This window comes from Phyllopteryx taeniolatus, chromosome 4 (genome assembly GCF_024500385.1).
Source record: "Phyllopteryx taeniolatus isolate TA_2022b chromosome 4, UOR_Ptae_1.2, whole genome shotgun sequence".
NCBI classification, from domain to species: domain Eukaryota; kingdom Metazoa; phylum Chordata; class Actinopteri; order Syngnathiformes; family Syngnathidae; genus Phyllopteryx; species Phyllopteryx taeniolatus.
The window spans coordinates 10,457,322-10,473,560 of NC_084505.1; the positions used below are offsets into that span (position 1 = coordinate 10,457,322).

The following is a 16,239-nucleotide window of genomic DNA, read 5'->3' on the forward strand; positions in this document are numbered from 1 at the left end:
AGGACAAACAAACGCGCACACCAAAAGAAATCAGGCTACATAAATAACTCGTATTTCTCAACATTTATGTTTTTCTGTATCATGAAACCCAAAATGTTCATATGTCTGCGTGTGTTTGTGTGTGTTCACAATGTTTTCATTATCTTCCATTTTTGTTCCTACCTCCTGTCAGATCGGCAACCTGCTGCCTTACAGCGACTCAGGCGTGGTCTTTCTTTTCCTGAGCTCCTTCGGCGTGGTAACCATCATGCAGTGCTTCCTTATCAGCACATTGTTCTCTCGTGCCAACTTGGCAGCTGCCTGTGGTGGAATAATCTATTTCACCCTCTACCTGCCCTACGTGCTGTGTGTTGCCTGGCAAGACTACGTGGGATATGGAGCAAAACTTGTTGTGGTGTGTGGATAGTTTGATAATACTCCACCGCATCCTGTTTGTGAAATTCTGTTCTCTGCGCATTAACTCTGTCATGTTTTCCATCCTCCTCTCAGAGCCTGCTGTCTCCTGTAGCTTTTGGATTTGGCTGTGAGTACTTGTCCCTGTTTGAGGAGCAAGGTGTGGGAATCCAGTGGTCCAACTTGCTGGCGAGCCCCCTGGAGGAGGACAGCTACAACCTGACCACCTCCATCTGTCTCATGCTCTTTGATGCTGTGCTCTATGGAGTAATGACATGGTACATAGAAGCTGTGTTCCCTGGTGAGTGTCCACATAATCGCTATTTGACTATTTCTTTGCAAATCTGCTGTTGTAGTAAATCAGAAATGTGGTTGAGAACTTACTACAAGACAATTTAAATATTTCCATCTCAGGCCAATACGGAATCCCCAGGCCTTGGTATTTCCCTTTCACTAAGACATACTGGTGTGGCGAGAAGCAGAACAAGAACATCTCGACTCCTCTGTCCAAGAAAGGCAACGCTGATGGTACAAATACATTTTCATGTCTCTTTTTTTTTTTTTTTTTTTTTTTTTTTGTCAGGCGACAAAACCATGCTGATATGGTGTTTTAATTTTGCCTCCAGCCGTGTGCATAGAGGAGGAGCCAAGCCACATAGATCCAGGTGTTTACATTGAGAATCTGGTGAAAGTCTACAGTCACGGAAACAAGCTGGCAGTGGATGGTCTCTCCCTGAGATTCTATGAAGGGCAGATCACCTCCTTCCTGGGTCACAATGGAGCTGGCAAGACCACAACAATGTGAGGCAGCACACACATCCTGTGTGCATCGACAACAAATATTCCCATTTGCGGAGGCAATTGACTAACTGCTTTTTGTTTTTTTTTGTTTTTTTTGTCAGGTCAATCCTAACAGGGTTGTTCCCGCCCACTTCAGGAACGGCCTACATCCTAGGCAAAGATATTCGCTCGGAGCTCAGTACCATCAGGCAGAATCTGGGTGTCTGCCCACAACACAATGTGCTTTTCAGCATGTACGTATTCACAAGACATTGGGGTCATGGGAAAATATTTATTATATTGGCAATAATGCCAAGCATTTTGCTAGTTCTGGAAATTCTCTAACATTTTGGCACTGCTTTGTGGTCTGGCTGATGTGAATGCAGGCTGACTGTGGAAGAGCACATCTGGTTCTATGCTCGCCTGAAGGGACTGCCAGAGGATATTGTGAAGGCCGAGATGGAACAAATTGTCAATGATGTCGGATTGCCTCATAAGCGACAGTCACGCAGCAGCACACTTTCTGGTCAGTTCAGTTTTTTTAATAATTTCATGATCTTTTAGTCAGTAAACAAGAAATGTGTTTCATGTGAATCAGCTTGCTGGTACGTGTATCTTAATGGTATTACGCTTTTTTTTTTTTTAATTCAGGTGGGATGCAGCGGAAACTGTCAGTAGCCTTGGCTTTTGTTGGGGGCTCAAAGGTTGTGATCTTGGATGAACCCACTGCTGGTGTTGACCCTTATGCACGGAGGGGCATCTGGGACCTGCTTCTTAAATACCGACAAGGTAAAGGAAAAAAATATTCATATGAGTGCTGACCTCCGCCAAGGCTTAAACATTTGTTACATAAAAGATTAACAAGGAAACAGCTACGATTTAGAATATAAGTAGCTAAAGTGACATGAAAAGGCACAGACTTTCTTCTGGAACCAACTTAACAAATACAATCATATATTTACTCACCAAATAATAACCTGCTCGAATGAGGTTTGACACAAGATAATCTAAAGATGTAAATTGGAGAGTCCATGTTGATTAATTTCCACCAAATGCGCAATCCATACGATCAATACATAGCACACAAATGAATGTAAACATGCTGATGAAAACACTATGGTACATGTTAGAACTTTAAATGGGTTCAGGAGTAGTCATTAATACTAATACTTAAATGTCAGTTAGGCAAAAACGTCAATGTTGTTGTGACCATAAATCAAGATTGGTGTCCCTCTGTCAGGCCGCACCATCATCCTGTCCACCCATCACATGGATGAGGCTGACATCCTGGGTGACCGCATCGCCATCATCTCCCACGGCAAGCTATGCTGTGTCGGGTCCTCGCTCTTCCTAAAGACCCAACTGGGCACCGGCTACTACCTGACCTTGGTCAAGAGAGACTACGATCTGGCACTTCAGTCCTGCAGGAATTCTGCAAGCACTGTCTCTTACAGCAAGAAAGCTGAGAAGGTAGGAGGGCATGTGTTTGCCTCACTTGCAATGTTGTGATGATTCAGTCTCGCTTCACTTAACTCTGTATATACATTCACTTAGGAGGATAGTGTGTCTGAGAGCAGTTCTGATGCAGGCCTTGGCAGTGAACCAGAAAGTGAAACTACCACCATCGGTAAAAAAAAAAAAAAAAACAACAAAAAAACAAACAAAACAAAAAAAACAGTTGTTTTTACAAATTAAAAATTCATTGATAATGTGTTGGGAACTAAAGCCAGCACCTTTCTTTCTCACTACCCTTGCCTTCAGATGTTTCCCTCATCTCCAACGTGATTTTCAAGCATGTCTCAGAGGCTCGCCTGGTGGAGGACCTCGGACACGAGCTCACCTATATCCTGCCCTATCATTCCGCTAAAGATGGAGCCTTTGTGGAGCTCTTCCACGAGCTTGATGACCGTCTCACCTACCTGGGAATATCAAGCTATGGAATATCAGACACCACCCTAGAGGAGGTAAGGAACTTAGTTGAGCCTTTCAGCCCGACTACTATTGTGAACAATCGAATGTGGAATGATTTGTCTTACTTGACCAGTGATGAACCTCAGCGAATAATTTACTCATATCTTCTTTTTTAGATTTTCTTGAAAGTTGCTGAGGACAGTGGAGTTGATTCTGTGGAACTTTCAGGTGAGTTCTATGATCAAATGAACATACTGAATAATACAATTTTTAACCGCAGTGGAACATTTTGTATATGAATCGATGCAATGGCTAATGTTTACAGATGGAGTGGTGCCTACGAGGACACGGCGCCGCCATGCATTTGGAGACCATCAGAGCTGCTTGAAGCCCTTCACCGAAGATGACTTTGATTTCAATGACTCTGAAGGTGACCCAGCAGTGCAAATTAAAGCAAAAGTATTTGTTATCATGCATCTGTAAACACATTACAAAAAAAAATGTAATAACAAGGTTTGCCATGTTAGCTCATGTGTTTGGTGTGTGTTTAAAGAGTCCCGTGAGACTGACTGGCTCAGTGGCAGTGATGGCAAAGGCTCATACCAGGTCAAAGGCTGGAGTCTGAAGCGACAGCAGTTTGTGGCACTACTCTGGAAAAGATTCCTCTATGCTCGGCGTTCAAGGAAAGGCTTTTTTGCACAGGTATACTGAGGCTTTTTTTCATTAACACAGATTATGTGGACAAATGTAGTGGGATCATTAGACCTAGCTGGTCCCATAAATTTGAATGTGCAGAATTGTCACAAATGTCTTGGCAAGAAGAAGAATTAAGATTTTAAGGGAACTAAAGTGTTGAGGCCAATCAGTGATTGTTTAGTTTAATGATTAAAAGGTTGTATGTCAATGCTTTTGTCCACATTGTTATACAAAAGTGGCCACCATGCTCCCTTCTGTGACAATGAAGTACTTCATACTGATAGTGTTTTTTAATTATTGCGCAATTTTATTTCATTTATTTTTTCTAGATTGTCCTCCCAGCTGTGTTTGTGTGTATTGCACTGGTGTTCAGCTTAATTGTTCCTCCATTTGGAAAGTACCCCAGCCTGGCTCTGCATCCCAGCATGTATGGAGAGCAGTTTACCTTTGTCAGGTATTTGTTTTTTGTGATTTGTTGTCAAGTATACTTATCTGTCAATTATTTGTATAGGCAGTACTGTGTATTAAAATAACTGCTTGGCAACACATTTTATGTCATCACGCAGATTCAAATGAAAAATATCACAAGACACAAGCACACATGAAATTCAACTAATGTTGCATGTCTTTGCAGTAATGACATACCCGAGGACCCTCATACCAACAAACTACTGGGAGCTTTAACAGACAAACCAGGATTGAGAACACGCTGCATAGAAGGAGAATCCATTTTGTGAGTCATAACTATAAGCAGAAAAATACATGTAATTTATCAATATAATATTCATTAGTAGTAACACTGAATTATCCCTCAGCCATTTTATTTGTATTTAGTAAATGAATGTGTGTGAATGTGTCTCCTTATGGTGCAGGGACACTTCGTGTGCCTCCGTGGAGGATGAGTGGTGGGTTCCGCAAGTAGCTCAAAGTGTGAAGGACATGTTCGACAACGGCAACTGGTCCATGGAGAATCCATCGCCTCTGTGCGAGTGCAGCTGCGAGGGGCGCAAAAGGATGCTGCCTGAATGTCCAGCTGGTGCAGGGGGCCTTCCACCTCCACAGGTTAGTGAAGCTAGATAATGTACAGGTTAGCTGCTTAAATACAAGTGTAAATTAACTGTTTTGTCTGCGTTGTTTTCAGATGAAGCTCAGCGACAAAGAGACTCTTCAGAATTTGACAGGGAAAAATGTGTCAGATTATCTGGTGAAGACCTATGCTCAGATTATTGGCAAAAGGTGACGCTCGTTACACATTCAATTACCGCTCTCATATTATTTTGCTCTTAACTCACTTTTCCGCGATATATGAGAAAGTGGTCCTTGATAAACCTCTTTTTTTTTTTCTCTCACCTCTCAGCCTGAAGAACAAGATTTGGGTCAACGAGTTTAGGTACATTAGCTGACATGTAGTCCCTCTTGAGAGCAGGAATCTGGTCTGTCTCTTAGATTAAAATAACGTATCTCTGCACAGATATGGTGGCTTCTCACTTGGTGCCAGGGCCTCTCAGCTTCCAGCCCAGAGAGACGAGATCAATGAGGCAATTGCTCAAGTGCGCCGGCGCTTCCGTCTGGAAAGGGTACGAGATTTCAGATTTAGGAGTTTTATTTTTTTGAAAAAAAATTTGGTTTAGAACACTGATTGGACATGTCACTCTACCAACAAAAAAAGAAATAATATTAAGACAAACGTTGTACCTCAATGTCACATGACTGACCTCTGTCTTCCTCACCAACCATTTAGGGAGCTGCAGCAGATCGGTTCTTCCGCAGTCTCTCCAACTTCATTCAAGGATTAGACACCAATAATAATGTCAAGGTTAGCGCATGCTGACATGTTCAGCGTGAAAAACAAGTAAAGAGCGTGACTGAAAATGTACAATTTGACAACAAATGCTATGATGTCCCACCTGTCCACAGATCTGGTTCAACAACAAGGGCTGGCACAGTATTGGCTCTTTTCTGAATGTGATGAACAATGGCATCCTTCGAGCAAGTCTGCCACCTGGAGAAGACCCCGCCAAATTTGGTATCGCTGCCTATAATCATCCCCTCAACCTCACCAAGGAGCAGCTGTCACAAGTTGCCTTGTAAGTAAACCAAAACAAAACACATAGTGTGAACATCCACCAAGAAAAAACTAATTCATTACTTACTTTTCGTTCTTTAACTATTTCCTCAGAATGACGACATCGGTGGATGTGCTGGTGTCCATCTGCGTGATATTCGCCATGTCCTTTGTACCTGCCAGCTTTGTTGTCTTCCTCATCCAAGAGAGGGTGAACAAAGCCAAACACTTGCAGTTTATCAGCGGAGTACAACCTTTCCTCTACTGGCTGGCCAACTTTGTTTGGGACATGGTACGACATTCCTTTCTAACTTCTTTGCGATATGAGGAATATTTGTAAATCATTTGCCCTTGGAAAGCAGCATTCCTTACTTGTTGCAGGTAAAAATGTGAACCAGCATTAAGTCTATGTTTTTAATGTTCTAAAAATCCAAAGATTCCATTGGGGACCTAAAGAAAAGAAATACGCGCCTTGCCCCTGGGCCCTTGTAACCCACTTTACACTGCTGGATGCCATCTCTATGATGCTCAAAACGCCAGCATGATTGCAGCTTACTCGAGTCTTCTTTTATTTCTTTGTCCTCCTCTTACAGTGTAACTACATTGTCCCCGCCACATTGGTTATCATCATTTTCATCTGCTTCCAACAAGATGCTTACGTCTCCTCCACCAACCTGCCTGTGCTGGCCTTGCTGCTGCTGCTGTATGGGTAAGTTGGAGTATCTTTGTTTTAATGTGACATACATTTGAATACGTTTATTGTTCATTTTTATAAATAAGCTGTTTGAAAGTGTCTTTTCTACTTGTTTTCCAGATGGTCGATTACACCTCTCATGTACCCAGCCTCATTCTTCTTTAAGATACCCAGCACGGCCTACGTGGTTCTGACCAGTGTCAACATACTGATTGGAATAAATGGCAGCGTGTCCACGTTTGTACTGGAGCTGTTTGGAGGCAATGTAATTATCACCTTCTGTCTCATTTGGATTCAGTTAAATAAATAGCAAATAGTTTGTGTTTTGATGTTGATGTCTTTGATAACAAATTATGATGATTGAGAGAGAGTCTTCGGATTCTTTCAGGAGATTGGTGGGATCAATGACATCCTGAAGAACGTATTCCTCATCTTCCCTCACTTCTGTCTGGGGCGAGGATTGATCGACATGGTGAAGAATCAAGCAATGGCTGATGCTTTGGAGAGATTTGGTAGGCACAGCCGAGTGACCTGGCAGGAACAGGAAACTAGTCCATGGCACTTTTAATAAGAACTGCGAGAATATTCTTGTGGGTTTTAACAAGGTGGTTGTGGGTCTCTAGGGGAAAACCGTTTCCGTTCCCCTCTGGCCTGGGACATGGTGGGAAAGAACCTCTTTGCAATGGCCATCGAGGGAGTCATCTTCTTCAGCATCACCGTCCTTATCCAGTATCGTTTCTTTATCAAGGCCAGGTGTGTGCATGAAAAGAATTCCATTATAGACCCTCTCTTCGATGACCTTTTTGAACATTCAACAATTTGGCCCAAATTATTTTCTCTGTGAATCCTTAATGAGTGTGACCTCACCATTGTCTTGGCAGGTCATCATCCAGTCACCTGAAGCCAATTGGAGAAGAGGATGAAGATGTGGCCAGAGAACGACAGAGAATCCTCAGTGGAGCAGGACAAACGGACATTTTGGCGCTTCGTCAGCTCACTAAGATATATAAGCGGAAACAGAAGCCTGCCGTGGACCGGCTCTGTGTTGGCATTCCTCCAGGCGAGGTAGGAAATAAATTTGTTTAATCTTTTCTGTTCTTGACTGTAGACAAAGGCCTATCGACAAATCAGGCCGTAGAGCGCACCTCAGTACAGTTTGAAAGGTTAAACCATGATCTGGTTTTCAGTGGCAATGAAATGATGGTTAAATGGTGGTCTTCGTTATCTTTCAGTGTTTTGGTTTGCTGGGAGTCAATGGAGCAGGGAAAACTAGTACGTTCAAAATGCTGACAGGTGATTCAGTGGTTACCAGTGGAGAGGCCTACCTGGCAGGCAAGAGGTAGGACATGCTTAAGAGTACTGTACTGTATAAGGCTCTAATTTATGCAATCTCAATGGCATTACACTTTTTTGCTGGAAAGCAGTACTCATATGTTTCCTTGTTGTGCGTGCATCTCACTCCAGTGTAACGACAGAAATAGATGAGGTGCATCAGAACATGGGCTACTGTCCGCAGTTCGATGCCATCAATGACCTGCTGACGGGACGAGAGCATCTTGAGTTCTACGCCATTCTCAGAGGTGTTCCTGAGAAGGAAGTGTGTGAGGTCAGTAACACAAAACCAGCGGGACTTTTGGAGAGTGCTTGCTCCCCTCGAGACAAAATAACCTAGAAATGAATTACACTAGACATTTGTAATGGCTACAAACAACATGAGTGAATTCTTGTTCTGTATATTTCCTAAATATAAAGTAAATAATGGTTATCATGCTTATATATGGGTCATTTACATATAATTTGATCAATAACGGTTAAAAAAAAAAGTTACATTTTTTTTATGCCGTCTTGGTTTTATATGGGTAAATGTCTCGAAGCTGAAACAGACACCCTTAAAGTCCTATTTTCAAAACGTTACTGATGATTTATAATTTTAGGCATTCATAGCAATCCTTATTGACAGAGCAAATGGTGTTGACTCACAGAAATACACTTTTTGCAAAAAGAAACAACTCCATAATGGTTAAGACAAACAGCGTCATAAAAATTGTGTGAGTTGTACAATTTACATGTTGTTGACCTTCGGATACAAGTGCATAAAGGATACTAGCTACTCATTAAATCCTTTTCACTGTTGTCTTTATACAATTGTATAACGATAAGGAAATGCAATAGTTCTGACACTTTCACAAATTCATACATATTCATTCATATATCAGAAATAACACAGTTTTAGTCTGTATTGCTATTGTGTGAATACAAAATGGCCGCCTCATCCTGGCACTTCAGTTTACACAGCCCTCTGGTGTATTGTAACATCATGAGGCTCTCTCCAGTGGCATTAACGGTAACTTTTTGATGGATAACTACTGCCAATAATTTAATTACTCATCAGTAAAATTAATTGACTTTCAAAAGGAAAGTCAGTGGGCCATTTCTTTACCGTTATTGATCAAACTATATGAAAATGACCTATATCAGAAATTGCTCCATCACTTGCTCATGTGATAGTACGATTTGTAAAAATATATATTTTTTGTGCATTAATAGTTTACTGGACACATGGTTGATGTTTCGTTCTCTCCACTAGGTGGCAGAATGGGGCATTCGCAAGTTGGGTTTGGTCAAGTATGTTGACAAATCAGCAGGTAGCTACAGTGGAGGCAACATGAGAAAACTGTCCACTGCCATCGCTCTCATAGCAGGACCACCTGTTGTTTTCCTGGTAAGAGGAAAACAACGAGTTGACCTCAATGTTCCTAAATGAATTTCGTTCATATCACTTAAATATTACTTTATTTAACAGGATGAACCTACAACAGGCATGGACCCGAAAGCACGGCGTGCCCTGTGGAACGCCATACTGAGCATCATCAAAGAGGGACGATCTGTTGTCCTGACCTCACACAGGTTAGACTTAAAAACTAAGATCAAATCTGAAGACACAGGATGAGTAATTGATGGATTTGCCCAAACATACATAATGTGATCTGCTGGGATTCTTTTAACAGCATGGAGGAGTGTGAAGCACTTTGCACCAGGATGGCCATTATGGTCAATGGCAGGTTCCGCTGTCTGGGGAGTGTACAGCACCTGAAGAGCAGGTAGGAATCATTGCACCAAATCTCACTGGCAAAGCTCCCTTCATGGTCAAAACTAAATGCTAACATAGATAAATAGATAAAGTGCACAAACGGAAGTGATGATTTGGTGACATGAAATGTTATTACCTTGGGTAAGGTTATGTTTTCATGTGGCAAAAGTAGAGTGCAACTTCATGCTATCACACAAACGTACAGTACAGTACGATGAAAAGGTATTCAGTCAAGGATGCCGCTATTATATTTTGTTGAGAATTGACACGTTGAAGCTGTCCAGACTGCCAAACCTCATCAGATTTGGATATGCTCACTGATTCAAATTCAAATGAATCGTTCACTTCTTTTAGCTGGTAAGATCCTAAATTGGGACTGCAACATTTTGTATTGTTGGGTAACAAATGTGTAACCTTGGGAGAGATCTGCACACTTTGAGTACTCTTGATACCATGTTCTAATATGGCATTTGTTCCCTCATCAGTGATATGGGTTGAGGAAGTTAATGCTGCAGAATTGTATTGATTGTAATGTCTTAAATGCTGATGTGACAATTAAACACGTCTTCATCTTTCTCCTCAGGTTCGGAGATGGTTACACCATCATCCTGAGGGTGGCCGGACCGGATCCAGACCTCAGGCCGGTGATGGATTTCATCGAGCGGGAACTTCCCGGCAGTACACTGAAAGAGAAGCACCGCAACATGCTTCAGTACCAGCTACCCTCCTCCCTCACCTCCCTCGCACGCATCTTCTCCCTGCTGGCCACCAACAAGGAGGCACTCAGGATAGAAGACTACTCTGTCTCTCAGACCACACTAGACCAAGTAACCCTCTTTTAAGTCTTCCTTTATGACGTACATATCCAATTCTATTTTTGAGTTTTTGAATTATATTATATATCTATTTTTGCACAGAGAACATATGCACATTTTTATTAATTGTTGTATTTTCATAGAGAGGACTCAAAAACCGCTTCAAGTAGTCATACATATATGAAATACAGAATCAGAACGTTTTATATTTTACAGTTAATACCAGGAAGAAAAACAAATCAATCAAATCAAAAACAATATAATATAATCTTCCTGGAATGTGTGCCTAAACAAATGTGTTGCTTTTTAAAATTGTCCACTAAAGAGGCAGCTCCGAGCACAAAATGAAGCGCCTTCTTTCATTTGGAGACTGTGGGGCAAATTGCAAGGCTTCTGGCACATATCATATTATTGTATTCATTATTTCTATACATGGGCATATTCAGATGTCAATGTCAATTTATTTTGATGTAGTAATTATTGTAACGTTTAATGCATAGGTGTTAAACTCAAGGCCCGGGGGCCAGATGCGGACCGCCACATCATTTTATGTGGCCCGCGAAAGCAAATCATGCTCGTCAACTTCCGTGATTTTTGCTCAAATCTGTACCCAAATTCCAAATTGTCATAATAATAAACAACAATGTTGAGATATTGCATTTTTCTGTTACCAAACCCTTCTTCTACACTAACTTAAACAATACTTGAACAAACTATTATCCTTGTCTTCTGATTTCAAAACTAGTTATCCCTCAATTTGTTGTGTAATAGTAATAACATGTTTTGGTGATGATTAAACATTTGTATGGTTTCACTGTTCTAATGGCCCTCTGAGGGAAATCATAACTACAATGCGGCCCGAGACAAAAATGAGTTTGACACCCCTGGTTTAATGCATTCAAATGTTTTGCATTTTAGATGTTTTTTATTTTTTTTAATTTAGGCACAGATGATCTAATCTTTCTTCCTCTTTCCCCCATTAAGGTGTTTGTAAATTTTGCCAAGGACCAAAGTGACGAGGACCACTTGAAAGACATCCACCTGAGCAAACGAGACGCGGTGGTCATGGACATTTCCCAGCTCAACTCTTTCCTCATGGACAACAAGACCAGGGAGAGCTGTGTCTGATTCCTCCATGCCACCAGTGGATGTCGCTACAAGTCACTCGTGACTTCCACCACAGATAATCTGTACCACACAATCTGAAGCGGGAGACACGCTATGTTCACTTTATTTTGTTCTCATTTGTGGTCTTTTTTTAAATTTTAATTGTCTCAGTGGACCTGCTGTTAAGCGCACAGCCTCTGAAGATATGACGAGGCAGAGACTGCAGGTTTGTGAAACACTGAATTCAATGCGAATCAATGCAAGAAATCTATATATTTAAAACGAGAGCATACTTGAGTGGGGGTTGGAGACTGGTGCTTCTCCTTCACAATGGACACTTGAAGTGGGGTTGTCATGCTTTGTTTGACTGAAAAAGTAGCCGTGCTACTCTCTCAGAGGATGTCTAATTGAAAGCCCATTCCAAAAAGTAGCAAGCTACTTTGGAAAACAAAAGAAGAATGTTCCGATCATTCACTGCCAACTGCAAAAGGAGTTAAAGGACTTTAAAAAAACTTATTCAGGGTCAAATCTCTTCGTTACCGGGAGCAGTTTTATAATACAGAATGTCGCTCAAACAGTCCAACACACTTCAAGGGAGGAACACGAAATTTTGTGACACTTTTTTCTAATTTAATTAGATAAGTCGTAACTTTGTTGTACTTTCCTTTGAATAACAGTTGATGGATAACATTGTATTTTTTATTTTTTGTTCCTCATGTCATGACTTAGTTCATCACAGTGCCTATTGTATATGGTGAAGGGGGAGGTCATGTGAGCACTCCATTAACAACAACAGCAGCATCTACATTGGCTGGAAAGGGATGCACGTGTAGGGATGTATAAGACCATTTGCCAATGCACAAAAAAGAGCGAGGAGAAAAAGAAAAAAGAGCCCTACCTTGTTAAAAACAAGAACAAAAAAAAAGATGTTTCTTGATGTTGATACAAAATGCTACAATGTTATCTTTTTACTAGCCCCCGCCAACTTGGACTTCCTTAAGTGAAAGCTGAAGGTGGATGAACAATATGGACTGTGAGATGTTGAAGAGGAATATTGCATGCTCTCCTTCGCTTGGACGTACACTCGTGGAGTATCAGCACTATATTGTGGGTGTGGCGAAGCTTGCAGACTGCTTCGTTGTTGGATTTTTGGAACATCTTGCACACGAGGGTACGGAATCCAAATGAGGAACCTGATTAGTGCAATGGGGAAAAGTCAAAAAGTAGGACTCATACATGCTAGGTGACAGTTGTTCTTCCTCTGCTTTCCTTGTGATGGAACTAAATACGGTCAATGTTATGTACAGTAGAATTGGTGTGACGGTCACACAAAAATAAGTAACAGTTTTGTGCCAAATTAAGTTTAATGTATCAACCAGTAGAATGTTGATGAGGCAACTGTTTTGTACAATATAAGGCTGTGCTTTCATGTCACTTCATTTTCCATTAGGTCAATTCAAGCAAATTATCGTGCAAAATATTTTACTCTATAATGAAAAGTTGCCAAACTCAAATATTAACTGTGCTGCCATGACTGGACTCAATCAGGGACCACTGCAATAGAATTAGTGTTCTGACCAAATACATACAATTAGAACCATGATTGAAATTGAAAACTGGTGCTCAATATTCAGTAACATTTTAGAAAGGGTTTCTGAACAGCTCTGGAATCGTTAGAAAGCTGTTGTGGACCCCCAGTATAGCTTAAAGACATTGACCAGAACACCAAAAGAGAAATGCACTGCATAAGCACATCAAAACCTAATTTTGAAAGGTGATCTTAGAAATGAGTGCTTGACAGAAAAAGTCAAATTGTGATCAGTGAAATCGAGAGATAGTGATAAAGTGGTGATTTTTTTTCCCCTGTTTTGCTCAATATTACTATTCGTTTACATTTTTTTCAAGTATTAAACAACAGCTGTTTGAGTCTGTTACCCATTGTGTGCAGTAACTCTTAAAATAAAGTTCATACATTGTGGAGAAAAAAAAGACCTTTTTTTGGAGGGTGAGGGGTGGAGGGCTGGGGGATTACAACGTAAATTGTGTAGGATGAACTTGTCTATTGTCATATGTGGAATTTGACTTGGATTTGTATTTTCATCACAGTAAAATGCTCACACACGCCATATTCATATGGCTTTGTTTTACAAAATATTCTATTCATGCCATTTTTTATATCCTTTATTGGGAAAGATGTAGTAATTACAAATAATAATTCCAGACTGTTAATTCTAAACTAAACCTAATATACACATTGGATGTGTTATTCCCTTGTAAGTCTTTTACTTAAAACTGTAAATTTCACATTAGTCTTCTGATAGGAGTGATTAGAATTTATAATGTATACAGTCAAAACCTCCAATAGGCCTCTAAACAACGTCAATTCAAGCTCCAGTGAGAGGGAGACTTGTTTGGTACACGGTCCCATCACAGCTGGTCCTGATGAGTGCACATTTGGCAAAAGCATCAATTTGGCTGTGCTGAATGTGCGCCCTTCCCAAAACAAAACATTCATCATAAATGACCTGGTCATTGACAGTAAACTAGATATTATATTACTAACAGAGACATGGCTTGGCACTGATGCATCAATTGTTATCACCGAGGCCAGCCCACCAAATTGTAGATTTTTATTCTTTACAAGTTGGGTTAGGATGGGAGAGGCAGTACTGCATCACTCAAGGAAACACTTCACCCAAATGAGATACATTTTTGTTTTGTTTGTTTTTTTTTTTTTACACCTATACATCATTTTGATTACCATACCTTTGTTTTTAGCAGCCCGTGTTTATTACTGTGTGTATTTTAACATCGCCGGTGTTAATACTCGGAAGGCTCCGGTGATGAAACATTACCGGTCGTCTGAAGTGGCTAAACATTTTATTGAGATTTTACAGAGCACTCCTGCTGACATTCTTCCTGCTCCCTGCGATTTTACTGTTGATAATTTTAACACAAAACTAAAGTCAACTTTGGACTCAGTCGTTCCCCTTTTATCAAAAATAATACAACTAAAACGCACGCTATCGTGGATAGTGGCTAACGAAATCAAAAAATTAAAATGTAATTGCATGCAGGGCCGGCTAGGGCGCCGTCCTCTGGAGGGGCGCACAGTCAGCGCCCTCCTCCTCGGGAAAAATATTTTAATAAAATCATCAAATAATTTGTGACGTCTACTTTGCATTTCTGTCTTGAAAACAACAAATAAAATGACAAAATAAACTCAATTAGCTGTGTTTGTCACTTGTCAAGCCACGTCACATGACGTGGGGGCGCAACTCAAGTCAGCGAACGAGACTGCGGTCAAGGCAGCCTCCACTCGAAAAGTATCAGTCAAGCCAGCCGCCCCTAATTTTGTTGATACGAAGCATTACGGTAATAGGTCGCCAACTCGCGGCGAAAGCCACCTTCAAAATAAAAGCTTCCAAATAATACAGACGAAAGTGCTCTTCGGTTAAGGAATGCAACTAGCAAAGTTAATTTGAATCTTGAGATACATTACATACATACATACATTAAACAATTACTTTATTTGATATCTTAGGAAAAATAAATGGCAATGGACAACACTTATATAGCGCTTTATCTACATCATCACAGTGGCCAAAGCGCTTTACAAAGACTCATATTCACACACGCATTCATTAACCAATGGGCGACTGCTGCCATGCAAGGCGCTGCCATGCCCACTGGGAGCAAATTAGGGTTCAGTGTCTTGCCCAAGGAAACTTCGACATGCGGACAGTCGTAGCAGGGATTCGAACCTGTTCTACCGACTGAGCCAAAGCTACCCCAACATAATCCCATTGGTATCGCAAGACAAGTCCAGATCTGTGTGACAGACCACCAAGGACTCCATGAAGAGGTTTGATGAAGATCTGATATTGTATTTCAAAATAAAAATCTCTGAAAAATGCATATGTTGCTTTCATTACCCCTGACTGAAAAAATGAGATATCTTTTTATTGAGATATCGCAACACCGGTCCAGTTCTGGGGGACACTACACCTCCCCAGGTCTGCAACAAAAGAGATCCCATCAAAATCTGATGTGGCATTTCAAAATAAAAGACTCTTGAAATTGGTATATTTCACTGTCATGATCACGGATTTCAAAAATTCATTAAAAAAAAATCTGTTAATTATCACAACACCAGTCCAGTTCTGGGGGACACTACACCACCCCAGGTCTCCAACAAAAGAGGTCCCATTAAAATCTGATCTGGCATTTCAAAATAAAAGTCCACTGAAATTGGTGTATTTCACTGTCATGTTCACGGATTTCAAAAATTCTTTAAAAAAAATCTCCTAGTTATCACAACACCAGACCAGTTCTGGGGGACACTGCACCACCCCAGGTATCCAGCAAAAGAGGTCCCATCAAAATCTGATGTGGCATTTCAAAATAAAAGACTCTTGAATTTGGTATATTTCACTGTCATGATCACGGATTTCAAAAATTCATTTAAAACAATCTGTTAGTTATCACAACACCAGACCAGTTCTGGGGGACACTACACCACCCCAGGTCTCCAGCAAAAGAGGTCCCATCAAAATCTGATGTGCCATTTCAAAATAAAAGACTCTTGAATTTGGTATATTTCACTGTCATGATCACGGATTTCAAAAATTCATTTAAAACAATCTGTTAGTTATCACAACACCAGACCAGTTCTGGGGGACACTAC

At 40.8% G+C, this 16,239-nt stretch overlaps 1 protein-coding gene across 1 annotated transcript in view; it reads left to right on the plus strand.

The window, feature by feature from the left end:
• LOC133476235 (phospholipid-transporting ATPase ABCA1-like) overlaps nucleotides 1-15,470 on the plus strand; it is a 38,412-nt gene extending 22,942 nt beyond the window's left edge. The window contains exons 16-49 of the mRNA XM_061769349.1: nucleotides 173-394; nucleotides 490-694; nucleotides 808-921; nucleotides 1,020-1,194; nucleotides 1,296-1,427; nucleotides 1,560-1,699; nucleotides 1,825-1,962; nucleotides 2,414-2,643; nucleotides 2,728-2,800; nucleotides 2,935-3,137; nucleotides 3,261-3,312; nucleotides 3,410-3,514; nucleotides 3,638-3,786; nucleotides 4,110-4,234; nucleotides 4,415-4,513; nucleotides 4,653-4,842; nucleotides 4,922-5,016; nucleotides 5,138-5,170; nucleotides 5,252-5,357; nucleotides 5,522-5,596; nucleotides 5,698-5,867; nucleotides 5,960-6,137; nucleotides 6,439-6,554; nucleotides 6,660-6,804; nucleotides 6,928-7,051; nucleotides 7,163-7,292; nucleotides 7,421-7,604; nucleotides 7,772-7,878; nucleotides 8,004-8,145; nucleotides 9,127-9,261; nucleotides 9,343-9,446; nucleotides 9,548-9,640; nucleotides 10,214-10,457; nucleotides 11,430-15,470. Coding sequence (XP_061625333.1) covers nucleotides 173-394; nucleotides 490-694; nucleotides 808-921; nucleotides 1,020-1,194; nucleotides 1,296-1,427; nucleotides 1,560-1,699; nucleotides 1,825-1,962; nucleotides 2,414-2,643; nucleotides 2,728-2,800; nucleotides 2,935-3,137; nucleotides 3,261-3,312; nucleotides 3,410-3,514; nucleotides 3,638-3,786; nucleotides 4,110-4,234; nucleotides 4,415-4,513; nucleotides 4,653-4,842; nucleotides 4,922-5,016; nucleotides 5,138-5,170; nucleotides 5,252-5,357; nucleotides 5,522-5,596; nucleotides 5,698-5,867; nucleotides 5,960-6,137; nucleotides 6,439-6,554; nucleotides 6,660-6,804; nucleotides 6,928-7,051; nucleotides 7,163-7,292; nucleotides 7,421-7,604; nucleotides 7,772-7,878; nucleotides 8,004-8,145; nucleotides 9,127-9,261; nucleotides 9,343-9,446; nucleotides 9,548-9,640; nucleotides 10,214-10,457; nucleotides 11,430-11,573 — 4,677 coding nt within the window. The 3' untranslated portion in view covers nucleotides 11,574-15,470. The remainder of the gene's footprint in view (nucleotides 1-172; nucleotides 395-489; nucleotides 695-807; nucleotides 922-1,019; nucleotides 1,195-1,295; nucleotides 1,428-1,559; nucleotides 1,700-1,824; nucleotides 1,963-2,413; nucleotides 2,644-2,727; nucleotides 2,801-2,934; nucleotides 3,138-3,260; nucleotides 3,313-3,409; nucleotides 3,515-3,637; nucleotides 3,787-4,109; nucleotides 4,235-4,414; nucleotides 4,514-4,652; nucleotides 4,843-4,921; nucleotides 5,017-5,137; nucleotides 5,171-5,251; nucleotides 5,358-5,521; nucleotides 5,597-5,697; nucleotides 5,868-5,959; nucleotides 6,138-6,438; nucleotides 6,555-6,659; nucleotides 6,805-6,927; nucleotides 7,052-7,162; nucleotides 7,293-7,420; nucleotides 7,605-7,771; nucleotides 7,879-8,003; nucleotides 8,146-9,126; nucleotides 9,262-9,342; nucleotides 9,447-9,547; nucleotides 9,641-10,213; nucleotides 10,458-11,429) is intronic.
• Nucleotides 15,471-16,239: the final 769 nt, after the last annotated feature.